Below are 17,393 nucleotides of genomic sequence, written 5' to 3' on the forward strand. Positions count from 1 at the left end.
CATTAACATAGGTCACAAACAATAATCAAACACGGTGTTAGGGACGAATCCCGCTTCCTGAAAGTGCACACTGGGCAAGACACTTCACCCTCCTTGCCCCCAGTGTCTGCCTACACTAGTGTATGAATGAGAGTGAATGGGTGATTGATTCCTTGCTGTAAAGCGCTTTAAGTGCCTAATGAAGGTGGAAAAGCACTATATAAGTTCAGACCATTTAGATAAGGTTCGATCTTATGTAGCACAATGTACAAGAAAAGTATAACGTGCAGAAAAAAAATACGCTCCTACATGTTAACTTAGTGTTCATAAAAAGAGGAATTACGCGAAGTTTTGTTAGCAGATCAGCATTCAGTGAGTTAACTTAAGAATTAAGACTTTAACAAGAGCTAAAACTTGCATATTATTTAGTATACACAATAATTAACACCTAACAAGTATAAGAAGGCCTTGTTAATCCCCCAACCGTCAAATTTCTGTTGGTGAAAATCTATATATTCAAAACAACTCGTAATACACAACTTTAATAATAATAATCACTCTGTATTCAAAAACATGTAGTCAATTTGCAAATATAATATTGTACAATGTAGTATGCATCAATAATAAGCATGTGTTTATCTGCATTGAATTGAATTGCAATAGAGGCTGCACAAAGTCACACAGATTAAACGGGTACAGAATATAAATCTCATCATGCAAATTGCACATATTCATTTTATTATTTGTCAACTTGATATGTGACTAAAAAACTAAATCACACACACACTTCAAACAATTCTTCCTTGTGAACTTTTACAAAACACCAGATTTACTCCTTACATAAATACACTCACCCAGCCCACCTAAAGAACACATATACATATAGGCTAACAAAGCATTCGCACCACTTATATGGTTACTATTGCACTGTTTCTTAGTCTCTGTGATAAAATGCATTTGCGTCCTTTTTCAGGCTCATGCAGCCTGTCCAAATCAGTGGTAGTGGATTCGTATTGTTCGGCCAATCAGGAGGAAGAGGAGCCCGGACAGGAAGCAGAAGAAGATGCCGATGGGGGCAAACATAAATGAGAGGCCGTAATCGATGGACAGTGCAAAGTTGGGACACAGTGTTGCTCGCTGGTAGTCAATGTAGACGGTCACCACGTCCAGCACCTCCAGCCAGAGGACAAACATCACCACCACACAGAGAAGGAAGAAACCTGGGACAGAGGCACTGGGTAAGATGAGTATGCACTTTAAACTGTAATTTACTCATGGGCTAAAGTCTCACCTGCTGCAAGAAGAAGGGTGCCTCCTGTTTTATACAAACAATGGCTGGAAAATGGAGCTGCGCAGATGATGACAAAGCCACCTACAATGACTGCAGCGACTCCAATCAACATGAAAACACTCCAAAAGCCTCTGTAGACTGCACAACAGGGAGATCATACACAAATGATAGAAATGTGCATTGTTTAGAAAAATCATAATTTAAACATAAAACTTACTTATGGCAGAGTCGTACTGCGTGGCATTGTGGCTCTGCTGGGACACGGGGAATGGGAAGAGATAGGCGTGCATGCAGACCTTTGAAGATGGCTGGTTGGCTGAGGAAAAACAATTCAAGTCAGTATTAAATTGCACTTAGGCTTGTCTTGTGTTTAATCAAATTAGGTATTAATTTAAACCTAAACCAACCCAAATATTTTGGCAACATTATGATCTTCTACCACATGTGAAATTCCACAGAGTCTCACAAGGTACCTACGGACCTCAAGGCTGTTTCTGACAATGGCCCACTATTCATAAAGTATGTCTTAGAAATAGATGCTGCAGAGTCACATGACCACATCAGAATAACATCACATGGCGCTGAGAGGTCACATGAGAGGGAAATCCACTTCATTTGTTTATAAAAGGCAGACATGGAGAAAACCCCTGCAGCTGCTGGCTGTCCATTGTATTTCATATATTAGTTGTTCATCCTGACACTTACTGAACCAAAGCTTCCACATCAGGTTATCGTCTTCCATGTCAGCTCCAAAGGAACATCTCCAGAAAAATCCCTCATGGTAAAAAGTCACATCACTTGAATCCTTTTGCATCACAACATCACCGCGCTGCAAAAGAACAAATTATAGAAAGGTTTCAATGACCATCGAGATACAATAGGAGCTTGGTGCCAACCATGCGCTTATTATTTTGGTGCTGCAACACATGGCAGCTGCCAGGTCAGGTCAAAGCTTGAGCTGCTCCACTAATCTGTTTTTGGTTTGATATCCTAATTATAAGCCATTAAGCTGCATTGTCCAAAAAAGGATTTTCAAAGCAATGTGCAGTTTCATAAAGTTAAGACTTTTACTCTGCTAAATATGAATCACAATAATCTGCAGAGATTTATTATCCTACGATCAGCTTTTGATTCGTGTGAAGTGCTCACTATAGTAGACGTGAGGTATGTTCCAGTCAGTGATATTTAATACAGTGCAATGCCACAGAGACTACTGGTATTTGTATTGGTATCAGCAGTGCAGGCTGTGTAGAGGCCTAAGTCTGTCTCCACCGCAATGTACTGTCATGCAGTACAAGCAAACACGAAATTACTGTCTCTAAAAGACAGGGAGAGGATCTGTTGGAACTTAGAAATGTACCTACAAAAGCAAACGTCACAGTAATCTAAAGCATTTTACTGTCTCTTCCACGTATATAGTGCTCCACTAACTATCTGAAGCATTTAACTATTATGCTATATACAACTCCTAATTCCTAAACTAATTCTCTGTGCCTCTCAATCACTCACCTCAACAGTAACACCAATGGGGCCCACAGATCCGTCGGATTTACAGCTTTCGGACGCCATGAGCCAGTAGTCCGTCCCAAAGGAAAGTAAGATAAAGACCACAGCCAGGGCACCGAAGAGGCCCGCAAAAAACAAGGCCACATTGAGCTTCATGGTTCTCCTCTAACTTTCCGCTAAGATCTGTTCATGTGACAATATCTAAGTAAGTGACTCTTCTCGTGGATATTATCCCTTTAAGACCTGCACTTTCTCAATGACTATGTCTCCTCGGCTGTCCCTCTGCCTGTGTTATGGCAGGACAAGCCCAAGCACATGATTCACCCACACCCTTCTGGGGTCGTTCTCACCCTCCCGCCACCCCACATGGCTATTTTTGGGATGTGACTGACTGCTTCTGTCTTCTGTCTCCTCTGCCCTGGTCCACTATGGGGGGTATGAAGGGAGGGAATCAATGCAGAAATAACCAGCAGCAACTGGACACCCAGTCAGTATGGGAATGTCAGGGGAAACAGACAGGACATGGGAGGGCTCTCTTGGCCCACCAGCGAAACAAGTATTTATTACTGCTACACACATGCTGTTTCCAGTAAACGGGGTAGTGAAAGTAAATGCACTGATGGGCATAAAGACCTACGTATCACCTCTACATAACACTATTTTTATACTTGAATAAAAAGTAAGTGCACAAATAATTGGTGCAATTGAATAAGATTTTACAATTGCTCACTAATGTTATGACCGTTTTGTCTCAAAATGAAATAGGTGATCATAACATATTAACTTGATGTTATAATCTAAACCTCACAGTGATTGTATTATCCTCTGTATTTTAAAGGCAAGTCACAAAATCTAGCCCACAAAGCTACATTTGCTACACAGTTTATGCAGTGAGAGTGAGAAGAGTTGACGCCATGTGTGAGGAATATTTAGCAGTTCACCCTCAATGTTATTTACACAATGATGTGGCCAACAAAAAAGCCCAAGAAGAGAGTGTGGAGTGTCTTTATATATTCTTTTGATTGCATTGTTATCATAAAGATACAGTTCAGCTTTTGTCTTGTAATGCAATATTTGTAAGTAGGCTAACACAGGAACCGTATTACACTCACTGAGCTGCCATACCTGTATTATTATTGTTTCTGACCATGTAATGCTGCAATGGAAGAGAAGAAACAAAAACCTAGAACCTACAGGGTCCTACTAAGCAAATGAAAGATTTTTCAGATTTTCAGTAAAAAGATGGTTTTACTTCATTGTGCCAAAATGCTTACTCCACTTATTCCACTTGGTGGCGTAAAACCACAATCTTTAAAACACCCAAAAAGTTAATGCAAAACACAATCTAATTAAGGGTCTCTGAACTAAACGAGTTAATGTAAATGTGGAAGTCGCACTAATCATTCATCAGAAGGTTTATCTGCGCCTTTATTTGTGTCAACTTCAAACTATTATTTCTCTAATTGGACTAAGCCTAATTATTTAATTTGGAAACTGCAGTTGCCACAACTAAAAGGGACAATGTATCATGAATTCATTGTTCATAGCCTTTTATTTGCTACGAGACAGGCTACAATGTTTAAATGGATAGTTTGTAACCATAACACAAAAACGCGTGTATGCATGTGACGCACGAGGACGATACCAAATGTCCAAATTGGGGGGAGAGTCGTAAAAGTCGGACTCGCTGGGTCTGTGAGCGAGACAAAACATACATGTATCTTTGAACTGCCAGCTCAAATCTTGCATAGAGTTTAAATGTGATTTTACTTGGGGTCAAATCTGTGTTTGTGTTAATGTGTTTATTTTCTCTATTGACACCAACTCCCCCGCCGAAGAACAGAGGCAGATCCGGGACGTGTGGTCCGTGGCTGTGTCCACGAGCGCTTCCGCTTTGACAGGAGGAGCCGGTTGTCACAGCGGGAGGATGAATAACAAGAAATGTAGCTCCTTATTTCTCAAACCTGGTGGTCGGACGAGAATTATACAATGCATCTACGTGGTGGGTTTCATGGTGAGTATCTCACAAATATGTTTTATCAGGTGTGGACTCTGTTACAAGCCTTTCAAAACATCATCACAGGTGTCAGGTCTAGCCTGTGGGCTATTGCAAAATGTAATGTGTTCTAACTTGGCAACTCCTTCATTCATTCAATCAATAATAGACCTTTACACAATCTATTGAAATGTAAAACAGAAACAGCAGAAAATGTGTTGGCTACTGGTACAGAATTTGCCCTATATCTCTGTTGAGTGTGGCAGCTTGTCTTGACAGCCTTTAGGTCAGTTACCTCTGCTGTCAGAACAAGATGTCCCAAGATAAGTGTGGTCCTGCAGTAAACCCTAATGTCTGTTAAAACACCCCTTTCCCCAACAATTCAACTTTTAACTTCAGATGCAAGCAGAGATGTTTTTGTCAGTTTCAGAGAGCAGTAAAGTTCATAAAGTTAAGCAATTAATCTAATACGTTCTGCGAAAAATGCAATGTGACTTCAATCAAGACTTTGGCAGGAGCTGCTCTGAAGTCGATGTACATTTTTGTGGTCGACTTTCAGTCTAGTATTTCTTGACAACCATCATTTTCTCTGGTTTTCTGATCTTTCCAGGATTTATTTGGGGTGAGCATGATAATCCCCCTCCTCAGCCACCATGTGAAGTCTTTGGGGGCCAGTCCCACCGTCGCTGGCATCGTAGGTGAGATGTCCATTGCAATCACACACAACACTGAAAGGCTAGTTATAACATATTTTCAGCACTCATTTATTTTAATTTTTGGATTAGATTATTCGATTCATTTATAATTTAAAAATTCTGTATTTCTGAAATCCACACACACTGTTTTAACTATGTTGTGTGTACTTTTTTTAGGCTCTACTTATGGGATACTGCAGCTGTTCTCAAGCACTATAGTTGTAAGTACAAAGAATGTCCTGTGTGTATTTTCTAGCTCAACAAAGACGTGTTCATTGTGGATAAACTGGTAAAATTTTCAGTCATTTCTGGTATTTGACTAAAACAATAGACAATGACACTTAAGACATAGGCTGCACTATTCACATAACTTGACAATTACAGAACCACTACAATATCCTGAATTTACTGTCAGCATTTTTACATCTATCTTCCATTATATACACACACAACATAATCCATCGTCAGTTTGCAAGGAGAACGACGTGCGGTGGGAGCTTTTCATGTCACTGAAATGTATTTAATTCTCAGGGATCATGTGGCAAATTAAACGCATGAGGACTGTCCTGTTTGCGTCTCGTGTGGTGGACTGGCCTGATCCACTGGAGTCCCAACAGCTTCGTCTTTATGATATTCTTAGTCCTCTTCCAGAACACAGCTAACTCAATTGGATGAGAATTGAATTAAGTCTTGTATAACGGTCGACTGTAAACCGACATCTCTTTTTCTGTTCCTGAGGGGTTGATTTAACAGTGTTGTTGGGGTTCGCAGGGCAGCTGGAGTGATGTGGTTGGGCGTAGGTACTCTCTGCTCACCTGTTTACTGCTGAGTGCGTTTGGCTACAGCCTGCTCGGCATGTCCACCAGCATTGCCCTGTTCATCCTCGCGCGGATCCCAGTGGGTAAGTCTGCATACTTTCCTCTGTTTGGCCTGGCTAAAGTGCATGCAAAACCAAGAAGAAATGCAATATTCACTGTGTCCTTTGCCTCAGGTTTGTTCAAGCACTCGCTGTCAATCTGTAGAGCTCTTTTATCTGACCTTGTGTCTGAGTCGGAGCGCCCTCTGGTGATGGGTCACTTTAATGCAGCCTCCAGTGTTGGCTTTATTCTGGGCCCAGTGGTCGGTGGATACCTCACTGAGCACGACGGTGGCTTCTACACATCGGCCTTCACATGCGCCGCCATCTTTGTTCTAAATACTGGTAGGGTATTTCATGTTGTTCATCACAGAGGCACTGTACCTTTTATGTAATATTTGTTTTGCAGGACTGGTGTGGATGCTGCCCTGGCACGAGACGTTAATCAATTGTAATGGCGCAAACGGCAGTCGTAAAGCCTGTCCCGCCTGCAGTAATTACGGCAAGGCCACACAGAATGGCTCCCATGTCCACAACCTTTACCCTGAGCCCACCCCAGAGCCAGAGCGACGACAGACAGAGTTCAAGTGGAGGGAGGTGTCCCTGCTGCAGCCCGTCCTGAGGCAGCTGTCCTCTGTGGGGTCCAGGATTCGCACAGTGGCGTCCTCTGACATGTGGGACCTCTTCCTTGTGCGGCTCCTCATGGCCATAGCTATCATGCTCTACTACAGTAACTTCTCTCTGGCCATGGAGGAGCGCTTTTCTCTCAAACCAAAGATGACGGGTTACCTCATCAGCTACAGCAGCATGTTAGGTGCCCTTTCAGGGTTTTTGGTAGGCCCTGTCACAAAGCTTTATGGGAACCACATGCCGGCACTTCTGCTACACTCCACAGTGTTCACTTGTATACTCATTTTCCTGTACGCCACTGCCCCGAGTGTCTGGCAGGTCCTGCTCACCTCCACCTTCTTTGCCATTTCCACGTCCGTTGGGAGGACTTGTATCACGGACCTGGAGCTGCAGAGGGGAGGGGTACAGTCCAGTGGGACGTTGATCGGAGCTGGACAGTCTGTGACAGCTGTGGGTCGAGTACTGGCTCCTCTCCTGTCTGGACTGGCCCAGGAGATCAGCCCCTGTGGACCACCCATCCTGGGAGTAGCCCTGGGACTCGCTGCTGTGGGATTACTGATTAATCGAATTCCCACATGGGATGGGAGAAGGACAAAACAGGACTAACTTTGAATGTTGGGAGGGCCATGTGTGAGAAAACTTGTATTGAGATACAGGAGTGTGATCACCAGCCTGGAATGAAAAGACAAAGCTGTATCCTTCCATTTTCTAAAGGAGGAAAATATTTGGATCCAAATACTGTATGAATCTTTTAGTTCAGGGACAACTTCTAAAGTTCTACCCACTGTACAGATTTTAGGATAAGATTTCCACTACAAATACATGACGGTTACTGACGGGACCCGAGTGGCTGGCTTTAGCTTTACCTCACACTGAAGTTATACACAAGTGCACTACATAGATCATTGGAAATATTGTTTCCATGTTGACTGTACTTTTATCATATAAAACATTTGTAAATAATTTTGATACGTTTAAACTTTGTAAATACAGCCTTTTGGGAGAAATGTTTTTAATAAAATTTAACCTATGTATAGTAATTTGTTCATATGAAACCTTTAAGCACTTGAGTCAGAAGCTTTAAACATTTATCCCTATTGTCGTCTTGTTCCATGCTATATTAAATTTATCATGTTACCACTTAAAACAATGTAAAAAATTTATTACAGTTAAAATAGAAACAATTGGCCCCACAAACTATTAAAAAAATACGCACACCAACCCAACTGATAAATAAACAAATTGCACAAGACTGTAAAATCTCAGACATACTTCAGTCATAATGAAAATTATTTACAGGAGCAGACGGAGAAAAGTTCACAGTAAGTTTAAATCAATTCCGCTTGGTCATAGTGGAATCAGCTAAAACCTTATGAAGATGGATTTCTTCGCTATAGTGCATAGGTTCATTGGTTTATAGTGGTGTTGAAAGACTCACGACGGGTTTAGGTCTTTGGGTTCCACTGTGGTCGTCTAAGGAGGGGGTTTCTGGTGGTGTTGTCCCTGGGTTCAACAGCCCAGGCCGGGGGAGGAGACGCGGGCTGCTGATCGTCCTCTGCTTCATGGTGCACATTTATGACGTTATCCGAATGCCCGTCGTCGTCATCAGCTCTTGTGGGAGAGCGATGCTGGCGCGGAACAGGCACTCGGGAGCCGCTGGAGGATGAGCTTGTACCTGCCCTTCCACTGTTCCCCTTGTTCTCATTCAGCACGTCGACTGAAGTGGCCTCTTTCAGCGTGTCCAGTCTGCGCAGGGGCATCATGGCTCTGGAGGAAGAGGGGCGCCTGGGCTCACTGAACCGGGACCGCCGACCCGCTGCGGGATAGGCCACCTCGGACATCGTTTCCTGATCATCTACAATGGAAAGAGTAATTTTACACAAAGTTGCAACATTTTTCTAAATTTTTCATTATCATGCAAAAAATCAATGTGAGCGAAGTTACCATATTTGGTTCATTGCCCTTTTAGGGATAAAAAACACAACAAAAAATACAAAGGTTTATATATAAAATATACAAAGTATTTTCAGGTCTCGGGGGTGCTGGTATTCAGGTTGCGTTTTGTGATTTTGATGTTTGAATGATCACACCTGTCATAGGCAAGAGCTTTTGTAATGTGATTGTGCTTTACATGCAGTGGGCGGGGTCAGTCACCTCCAATATTGTTTGCCTGAATTTATTTTTACTAAAAATAACCTTTGGCAACACAAAAACATAATCTTAAGGTTTATTGGTTCTTTTGACAAGAAAATACTGTAAGTATGAATAATAGATGCAATGGCCATGTCCAAATATGGACAAAACTAATTAACTTTAGGTTCCTGCCTTTTTCATGCTGTAATTTCACTCATTTCACTTCATCCTCCAAAACCAACACATATATCATCACTTAGCACAATTATTCACCAATAAAATGTGTGAGTTTCATCAACTTGCCATGGTTACTTTTCAAGTTATGTAAAGAAATGCACCATGAATTCAGCCAGACTTTGATCTTTTTCAGACTTCAGAGAAAACAGGAAGTTTAGAGCCCGACCGGTCTCTGCTGATTGGTCAAATAGTAGTAGTGGGATAGTAGTGGGATCTGTGATATAGGGTGATCTCTTCTGATTGGCTGAGTGAAGACTACATGCTACTTTACCTTATACTGATGTGCAGCAGGGAGCCATATGTTAAGTGTGTGGAAATTACCAAAGATAGTCACTTGGCCTATAATGGGTTAAGTGGAAAGACACTGCGGACAAAACCTTTCCCCACAACTTTGAGAGCAAAATGGCCGAAAACCTCAACCAGAAACAAAGTGAAATCACTAATCTACCCGTCGCATTAGGTGCAACCAATCGTTAATAAATATAAAATATAATATTATATTAAACATGTGGTACCAGAATAAATCTAGGGTTACTGAATTTCCTACCCTCTCGGTTCAGCCTCCGGGGAGGAAACCTGGAGTCCAAATTCTGTCCAGCAGGTAAAGAGAAGTACTTCTGTGATTTTGCCACCGACTTTATTGTAAACAGAAAAATACAGCATTATTATTATTTTAGGGTGTGGTGATCTGTGACAGTTTTTAATATAAAGAGTGGCTTACAGAGGTCTGAAAGCTTCCCGGTCGGAGGCTGCGGCGGATACTGGCATGGCGTCGTATGAGGATTTCTTTGGTGTGTTGGTCATTAGGCAGAGCATGTTTACGTGTGAATGCCACAGTCTGTAGAAAAATACTTATAAGCAACACATCAAGACTCGGGAGCAAAATCTGTGACATTTCACCATGCATACAGTAACTACAACGTTTTTGACCAAGGAAAAATAAATTACAAACCCTAACCGCAGCTTATCTGACATGTTTGCCAAAGGTACGGTTTGTGGAGAACTGGGTGGTGTTGATGACTGAACAAGAGCTTTTAACATTGTTAGACCATTAGGCTACTTCAGAACAGAAGCGCATGCTCTCTATTTGTCAAAACATCCAAGTAAAGCGCCTGATGTCATGTGGAATAGTACTGGACGGTTGTGAAAAGTTATGCAAAACATTGAGTTTCAGGGCTTGGTCGCTACATAAACAGGTTTATAGAGACAATATGGTGGATACAACATGGTTTATATACAGTAATCGTAGTAACTTCTATAAATGGTCCATCCTTCCTAAAAGTGGTAAAATAATCTATAAATGTTTGTCTTACCCTTTGTCTGATGTTGTACATATTCTTGGACAGGATGTCATGCATGTTTCTGAGATCACTGGCCATGAAGGTCTTTGGTTTGGGATTTTTCTTTTCTTCACTGTAAAAGAGAACACAATATTAAAGTCTGGTCACGCAACCTAAATCAAGACAGTGTAGTAGAACTGAGAAAGACTTACTACAGAGAGACAATGGATGGAGCAGCGCTGATGTCTCCGGCTACATTGTCCAGAATCTCCATAGCGTTTTGCAGCTCAAGTTTCTTATATAAAGCCACAATGCTGGACTCAGCGCGGCTGTCCCGGATCAGGATTCTTCGTAGGATTCGATTGTTGAATTTTAAAAACCTGGGATTACAGAAACAAAACAAGCCTGTCACATTAAAGGCATTTACCAAATTAATAAAACAACAGATCAACACAGACCAAAAAACATAAATACACATAAAACCGTGGGTTATTTACAATAATAAAGCACTGGATCTAGGGTTTAATTTGAAAGATTTCAACACAGACGAGGAAATGCAACCCGACACCAGACTGTAGGTGTTCAGCATTCCCACAGTGCCCTTCCGAGAACAATAGGCAAACAATAGCCACAGAGAGTCGTCCTCTCTTTGAGTTTCACTGAAAAAAGGTGTTTTCAACTCGTAGGTTAACTCAATACTTTTTTTCAATTGTGTCAATACTTGGTCTTTGCAAAGTTAGACCGAGAATAGATATTTTTTAAAGTAGCAGGACTATAATTAAAATAAAAAACTACTTGAGATTCTGTTTAAAATGATTTTATGTTTAAACGTCTCTATACAATTATATTTTTTACTAGCAAAGGGTAAAGGACATTACAGGAGTTCACTACAGGACTACCATATCAATGCACGGTAATATTACATTTGTGTACTATACTATTGAATTTGATATCGGTGTCAATTAGAGTTTGAAACTGTAGTTGTAGTTTGTTGCTCTTACTTGTCTTTCCAGTAGAAGTGGCTCCACTGCCCACAAAGGTCCTCGATGCCGGCAATGGTGTGCTCCATGAGCTGTGGAAAGGAAAGGGACAGTTTAAAAACACAATCTTCGTCCACATAAACAACTGTTATAATCATCTTACCCTACGGTGGACTTCTACATTGATAGTTTCAAGATCGCGGTTTGTCCTTCGAACGTTTATAAACTCAATCAGAGGTCGTATACTGATTCCCTGTAGGCGACAGACATATTATTAAGACTGATGGCTGGTAACAAGTCAAAGCATTTAGCATTGACCCGTGTTAAGGTTCTTACCTGGAGAAAAACAGTGAAGAGGATGATGGCGATGGTGGCTGTGATGAAGAGCTGCTTGCGGCCGATGTTGTCCGGCAGAGTGAAGGCCAAAGCGAAAGAGATGGCGCCGCGCAGACCACCGTAAGCCAAACCAAACTGATCCTTCAGGTTGAACGGGATGGTCCGGAAAGGGTTGATGATCTGGGTCAGGACCAGCACACCTAAGGCAAGAATTATTAATGACCAAACCAGTGTAATTTCATTGACTAAAACTAAACTACAAGTTTATGAGACTGAAACCATGACTAAAATGCGCAGATATTTTCATTGAGTTGAAAGAGCCTCAGATCATTCACATTCACTGTCAAAGAAACAGCTCTGAGCTTTGTTCATGTGGGAAAAGCTCCGTAAAGCAGAGAACCTTGATTAAATATGATTATAATAAATATTATAAATGTAAAGTTGACTAAATTTGTTTTTAAATTTAGTTGACTAAATTTACATGCAATTTTAGTCGACTAAACCTAGACTAAAAAACTGAAGAGAATTATCTGACCAAAGACTAAAACTAAATGAATATATGTTGTTTAAAGAAGAAAGCGATCCGAGGCACTCCGACTTGAAAAAATATATTCAAGTCAGAGTGCCAGCGAGTGTCAGCGATCCGAGGCACTCTGACTTGAATAAATATATTCAAGTCAGAGTGCCTCGGATCGTTTTCTTCTTCAAACATTGAATTTGTGTACCTGGATCCTAGAAGAGCACTTGCGTAAAAGTGTATGTTCCAAAGACGCGCTCTCTGCTTATTTCTCTCTGAAATATATGTTGTTGTATGTACAAGCGATTACAGCCCTCAGTGTAAAAAGGCACGGTAAACAAATCAATCATACACTGCCTGAATAATATTCTGCAATGCCCAAAGATCCAGCGATGCATTCATTTATCACTAAGATCTTGTATTGATGATGGGAGAGTGTGACCACTTTGCAAAGCTTTCTCCACCAATTCCCAAAGACTCTCAATGGGGCTAATATCTAATATCTAGACTCTGTGACGGCCGATCCATGTGTGAAAATGACATCTCATGCTCCCCAAGCCACCCTTTCGAGTGAGCCCGAGGAATCCTGGCTTTGTCATCTTGGAATATGCCCGTGCCATCAAGGAAGAATAAATACATTGATAGAATAACCTGGTCATTCAGGATGATCTCATTCTTTAGGCACATGGTGTTGCTAAAATAGACCTGAGCAATTGCAGCAACCCCAGATCAAAACATAACAAGGCGGAGTTCTTTTGTTTTTGTCAGGCAGTGAACTTATCGTTATAAACTATCACCATGTGCCTTGTGTTAAGGCTTAAAGGAATAGGCCACCGTTTTTACATACTGAGATATGTTCTTACCTTAGCTTTGACGAGTTCTTTAGGACCTGTCTGGTCTTCACCCGTGCCTTCAATCACATAAACACAGCGCAGACGGCGTTAGCATTTAGCCTCTCCCTCTCTCCACTATAGCTCCAAAACAGGTCAAGATAGAAGCTACCAAGCTCTTCCACGTTTTCCCTATTTAAATATGGTTACGTGAAGTGTTACACTACAAAGTATAATACACAAAATTAAACAATGTGGATTTTCTAAGCGGATAAAAGGGGGAACTATATTGTAAGGCATAATAATACCAGGAGTAGTTCGAAATCCACGCAGTAATCTTCACTTTACTGCGCAGTAATCTTCACTTTACTGTGCGGATGCCAAACTACTCCTGGTATTATTACGCCTTACAATATAGTTCCCCCTTTTATCCGCTTAGAAAATCCACATTGTTTAATTTTGTGTATTATACTTTGTAGTGTAACACTTCACGTAACCATATTTAAATAGGGAAAACGTGGAAGAGCTTGGTAGCTTCTATCTTGACCTGTTTTGGAGCTATAGTGGAGAGAGGGAGAGGCTAAATGCTAACGGCGTCTGCGCTGTGTTTACGTGACTGAAGGCACGGGTGAAGACCAGACAGGTCCTAAAGAACTCGTCAAAGCTAAAGTAAGAACATATCTCAGTATGTAAAAACGGTGGCCTATTCCTTTAATATGAGCTACCGTATCTTATTAGCCTTCTTTCCCCATGTATATCACCTAATTCATCACTGTTCACTGCAGACAACCAAGATTCCCAAGAGCTACTGTATACTTTGCTGCCCTTTACAAGTAAGAATGGCAGAATTTGGCTCCGAAAAGTTGCAGCCACCTGCCCTCACCTGTTAGCATGTAAACACATTCTTTGTTATTGAAGTTATAGGGAAGTCTGTCCTTACCCAGGCCCCTCCAGACAAAGGCAAAGAGGAGCGTGAACAGGATGTAGCCCCAGTTCCACTCGTGCTCAGTCGTCAAGGTAACCACACCCAGGAAGAAGAAGATGAGGGTCTCCGAGATGGATCCGAGCATCTTCACAACATGGCGGATGGTGGTGCAGGAGCGCTGGGAGACGTTTTCCTCCACATAGTATTTCATGGTCAGGGCGCAAGTCACAATGCTGCAAAGAAAACACAGAAATACGTCTATAAGTAAATAATATTTTTTACCAACTAAGAAAGTGTGGGAGTGGGGGGTACTTACGCCATGATAGATGAAATGGCAAACAGCTCGGCCACCAGGTAGGCCAGGTAGCTGTACATAAAGATGAAGAGCGGCTCGATCTCCCTGACTTTAGAGGTGAATCTCGTGGTAAAGGCCGAGACGAAACCGAACAGGATCCCAAAGGCCATGCCGCCGAGGCCCACCACAAAGAAACGCGCCACTCCCAGGAAGACGTCCATGGGCTCCACCACCGGCATGTCCGCCACAAAGTTGAACATGTTGTACAACACCTGCAGAAACACAAACACATGCATGATGTGTTTTGGGACAAGGTGGCAACTCATTGTGAGGTCGAGTGTCATGTTGAAATCATTGTGTTCGACAAGCCTTAAAATATTCACTCTGCTCTAACAAACAGAGTGACTCACCAAAAGCAGTGAGCAGATGAGTCTTATCACCGTGCCGACCTGGCCTTTCATGCAATTTATGAGGCGCTACTTTGCCTTGAACGTTTTGTAGTTACAGCCCCCAAACTGACCACAGGATGGACTGGGTTTCTATTTGTGCAGGATATTGTATTTGAGTTTTATAATGTAAATTCCATAAATTCCATAAATAGATTTAGTACCAAGAAGTGTCCATTTTGGTACGAAACAAAATAGCAATGACTTTGGTACATGACAAATTGGCGAGGACTTTTACCAACCCAGCCACAAATACTGTACACTGAATACTGTAATTCAGATAAGGCAATGCAAATACTGTATAAAGGCCCTTATCAATTTACACTGCAGGAAAACGTGAGACATAATTTCCTGTTAAAACTGTGTACTGCACTACAATGAGCAGGAAGACTCCACGTCTCGTCGTGGGTAAATGTTTGTCTTCACTTTACCTGCCCAGCTCTGCTACTGTGTCTGAGACAAAAGCATCATCGCAGCAAAGCTAAGACTGGTTAAATGCAGGAGGGTGTTTGGACACAGGCGCAATAGAGAATGGAGGGAAATCTGAGTAGCGGCCCCAGTCTGAGGCACTAATGCACATGCAGCTCACTCCTCCCCTTCAGGCAAACGAAACAGTCGAGAGGAAAACTGGTTCAGCAGCATGAGGGCAAACTCAGGGACCGTTTGTTCAACAGATGTCAACATGCCTCTACTTCCACTTCCAAATAAAACACCGCAAATAAGATACACATAATAGCATGCGTGGGCACTCACAAATACAGAAACTGCTGCTGAAGCTTATCTGAACCTAAAACAAAAACAATTTCCATAGAAGAGACAAAACAGTGACGACTAATAGGCAGTAGCTGTAACACTGTTCCCTATAGTTTGTGGACAAAAACATTCTACACATTTTTAGATGGTTTTGAATTTTAATCAAAATAAAAACTATGGCCATGTAGGATGGAAGTGATAAATGGAAGTGAATTGGAAAGCATTCATGTTTTAAACCACATTAGTGAAAGCATTAGTAATAATAAGATACAATCTGGATTTGAGATTGATCACTGAGGGAAAAATGTCCTTTTTTGTAATTGAGACAGGTCAGCCCGAGAAACAAAAGATGTTAAGCAAAGAAAACACCTGTCAAATAATAATTCAAATCAGCTTTCGTTCCAACATACAGTATGTTAGCACGATACCCACAGAGATAGAGATCAGACCATTGCTCTTTACTCTGTGTGTTTTGACAACAAAGAGAAAGGCCAAGTGAGTCCTCATGCACAAGAACCATTAGCACGTTTGTATTTCAGGGCCGGGGTCTTGTTTAGGGAAGCTCTACTCACCACAGTGACGGCATCATTAAAGAGGCACTCCCCAAACACCACAATGTAAAGCTGCTCGTTCACGGAAATATCCTCGAACACATTCAGAACAGCTACTGGGTCCACCGCCGAGATGATGGTGGCAAAGAGCAGGTTCTCTTGTAGGTTGATGTCTTGGACGCCAAACGCCTCAATCTGGCAAATAGCGAAGAGAGACATGCCTATGCCAATGCTGTTCCAGAGAGTGCCAACCACTGCAAACCACAGCACCTGGGAAGCATGAAGAGCAGACTGTCAGACAAAGTAATGGCGTGATAACAAGTGTTTGAGGGCTTTGGGAGAAACGTACCGTACCGATGTTCTCGAAGAAAGGCCTGGTGGGCATGAAGTATCCTGAATCCAGCACAATAGGAGGGAGCATGTAGAGGAAGAAGACATTAGTGGTGAGAACTGCAGGAGGTTCTTCTTTTACCGAGTGCATGATGGCTCCAACAATGAGGCCGATGCTGATGAGCAGGCAGGACTCCGGCACCCAAACTGTGATCTTATGATACACATGGAAACCTGGAAAAAGATCTCAAGTTATAGAATTTGACATTTAATGCGGGGAGAGAAAAAAAAAGCATCAAATCCAAAAGTGCTCACCAATCTTTGCAAATGAAGCTAAGAGGATCCACAAAGTAACTTCAAAGGGAACTTGTATCCTTGGGTAGTCCATTGTAAACACTGGTAAATTGGCCTTTTCTGCATCTGGATAAGCCTGGGGCCCGTCATTCGGTTTAATCGGTGGTAGGATTGTAACGCCGCCGGTTGGTTTGGGAGGCACCTCTCCATGGGCACCAGGAATTTGACACAAAATACATAAAGCAGAACAAATGAAAAGTAAATGCCCGAATGACTTGACATCCATTAGTCCGGATAAATAACAAGGTCAATGGGAGAAAAGTAGTGGAGGGAGAACAGGTATCCAGGTTTTGTCAAGGTTACTGTTAAAAATAGGCCTGCATAGCCTTAGTAAAATGTAGAGAGTGATCAATGGTAAAAAAACAGCATGGCTAAAAGACCACTTCATAAAATCCCATAGTATATCCAGATGAAGAAAGTTCCTGAGCGCTGCGCCTCCCGTTGCACTGCACACACAAACCTACGGCTCACAC

General features: G+C 41.9%; 3 protein-coding genes across 3 annotated transcripts; 1 reads left to right on the forward strand and 2 right to left on the reverse strand.

Annotated features, from left to right (window-relative positions):
- Positions 1-565: 565 nt before the first annotated feature.
- On the reverse strand, positions 566-3,415 carry tmem182a (transmembrane protein 182a). The gene is made up of 5 exons (XM_079562755.1): positions 2,780-3,415; positions 1,976-2,099; positions 1,488-1,586; positions 1,271-1,408; positions 566-1,199 (listed from the first exon to the last, which is right to left on the reverse strand). Exons 1-5 carry the CDS (start codon positions 2,930-2,932, stop codon positions 973-975), a joined length of 741 nt encoding a protein of 246 aa, XP_079418881.1. The 5' UTR covers positions 2,933-3,415; the 3' UTR covers positions 566-972.
- Positions 1,101-8,019, forward strand: mfsd9 (major facilitator superfamily domain containing 9). Its single transcript, XM_079562754.1, has 7 exons — positions 1,101-1,226; positions 4,626-4,790; positions 5,383-5,470; positions 5,645-5,688; positions 6,239-6,368; positions 6,459-6,668; positions 6,733-8,019. The coding sequence occupies exons 2-7, from the start codon at positions 4,704-4,706 to the stop codon at positions 7,557-7,559; spliced, it is 1,386 nt and encodes a 461-aa protein (XP_079418880.1). The 5' UTR covers positions 1,101-1,226; positions 4,626-4,703; the 3' UTR covers positions 7,560-8,019.
- Positions 8,020-8,274: 255 nt separating this feature from the next.
- Positions 8,275-17,176, reverse strand: slc9a2 (solute carrier family 9 member 2). Its single transcript, XM_079563309.1, has 13 exons — positions 16,882-17,176; positions 16,586-16,800; positions 16,258-16,506; positions 14,508-14,758; positions 14,207-14,424; positions 11,920-12,119; positions 11,747-11,836; positions 11,605-11,675; positions 10,816-10,983; positions 10,637-10,736; positions 10,045-10,161; positions 9,871-9,958; positions 8,275-8,808 (listed from the first exon to the last, which is right to left on the reverse strand). Exons 1-13 carry the CDS (start codon positions 17,144-17,146, stop codon positions 8,399-8,401), a joined length of 2,442 nt encoding a protein of 813 aa, XP_079419435.1. The 5' UTR covers positions 17,147-17,176; the 3' UTR covers positions 8,275-8,398.
- Positions 17,177-17,393: the final 217 nt, after the last annotated feature.

This window comes from Gobius niger, assembly GCF_951799975.1.
Source record: "Gobius niger genome assembly, chromosome: 9".
NCBI classification, from domain to species: domain Eukaryota; kingdom Metazoa; phylum Chordata; class Actinopteri; order Gobiiformes; family Gobiidae; genus Gobius; species Gobius niger.

Excerpts from the sequence above, each read along its gene's own strand:
- tmem182a (XM_079562755.1), bottom strand. The coding sequence starts at position 2,932 with ATGAAGCTCAATGTGGCCTTGTTTTTTGCGGGCCTCTTCGGTGCCCTG. Across the intron at positions 2,100-2,779 it reads CCATTGGTGTTACTGTTGAG|CGCGGTGATGTTGTGATGCA; the intron begins GTGAGTGATTGA and ends GTTCTTTTGCAG. Across the intron at positions 1,409-1,487 it reads GCAGTACGACTCTGCCATAA|TCTACAGAGGCTTTTGGAGT; the intron begins GTAAGTTTTATG and ends CCTGTTGTGCAG.
- mfsd9 (XM_079562754.1), top strand. The coding sequence starts at position 4,704 with ATGAATAACAAGAAATGTAGCTCCTTATTTCTCAAACCTGGTGGTCGG. Across the intron at positions 4,791-5,382 it reads TCTACGTGGTGGGTTTCATG|GATTTATTTGGGGTGAGCAT; the intron begins GTGAGTATCTCA and ends TGATCTTTCCAG. Across the intron at positions 5,689-6,238 it reads TGTTCTCAAGCACTATAGTT|GGCAGCTGGAGTGATGTGGT; the intron begins GTAAGTACAAAG and ends TGGGGTTCGCAG.
- slc9a2 (XM_079563309.1), bottom strand. The coding sequence starts at position 17,146 with ATGGATGTCAAGTCATTCGGGCATTTACTTTTCATTTGTTCTGCTTTA. Across the intron at positions 16,507-16,585 it reads TCTTCGAGAACATCGGTACG|GTGCTGTGGTTTGCAGTGGT; the intron begins GTACGTTTCTCC and ends CATGCTTCCCAG. Across the intron at positions 12,120-14,206 it reads CTTTGTCTGGAGGGGCCTGG|GTGTGCTGGTCCTGACCCAG; the intron begins GTAAGGACAGAC and ends TTCTTGCCTTAG.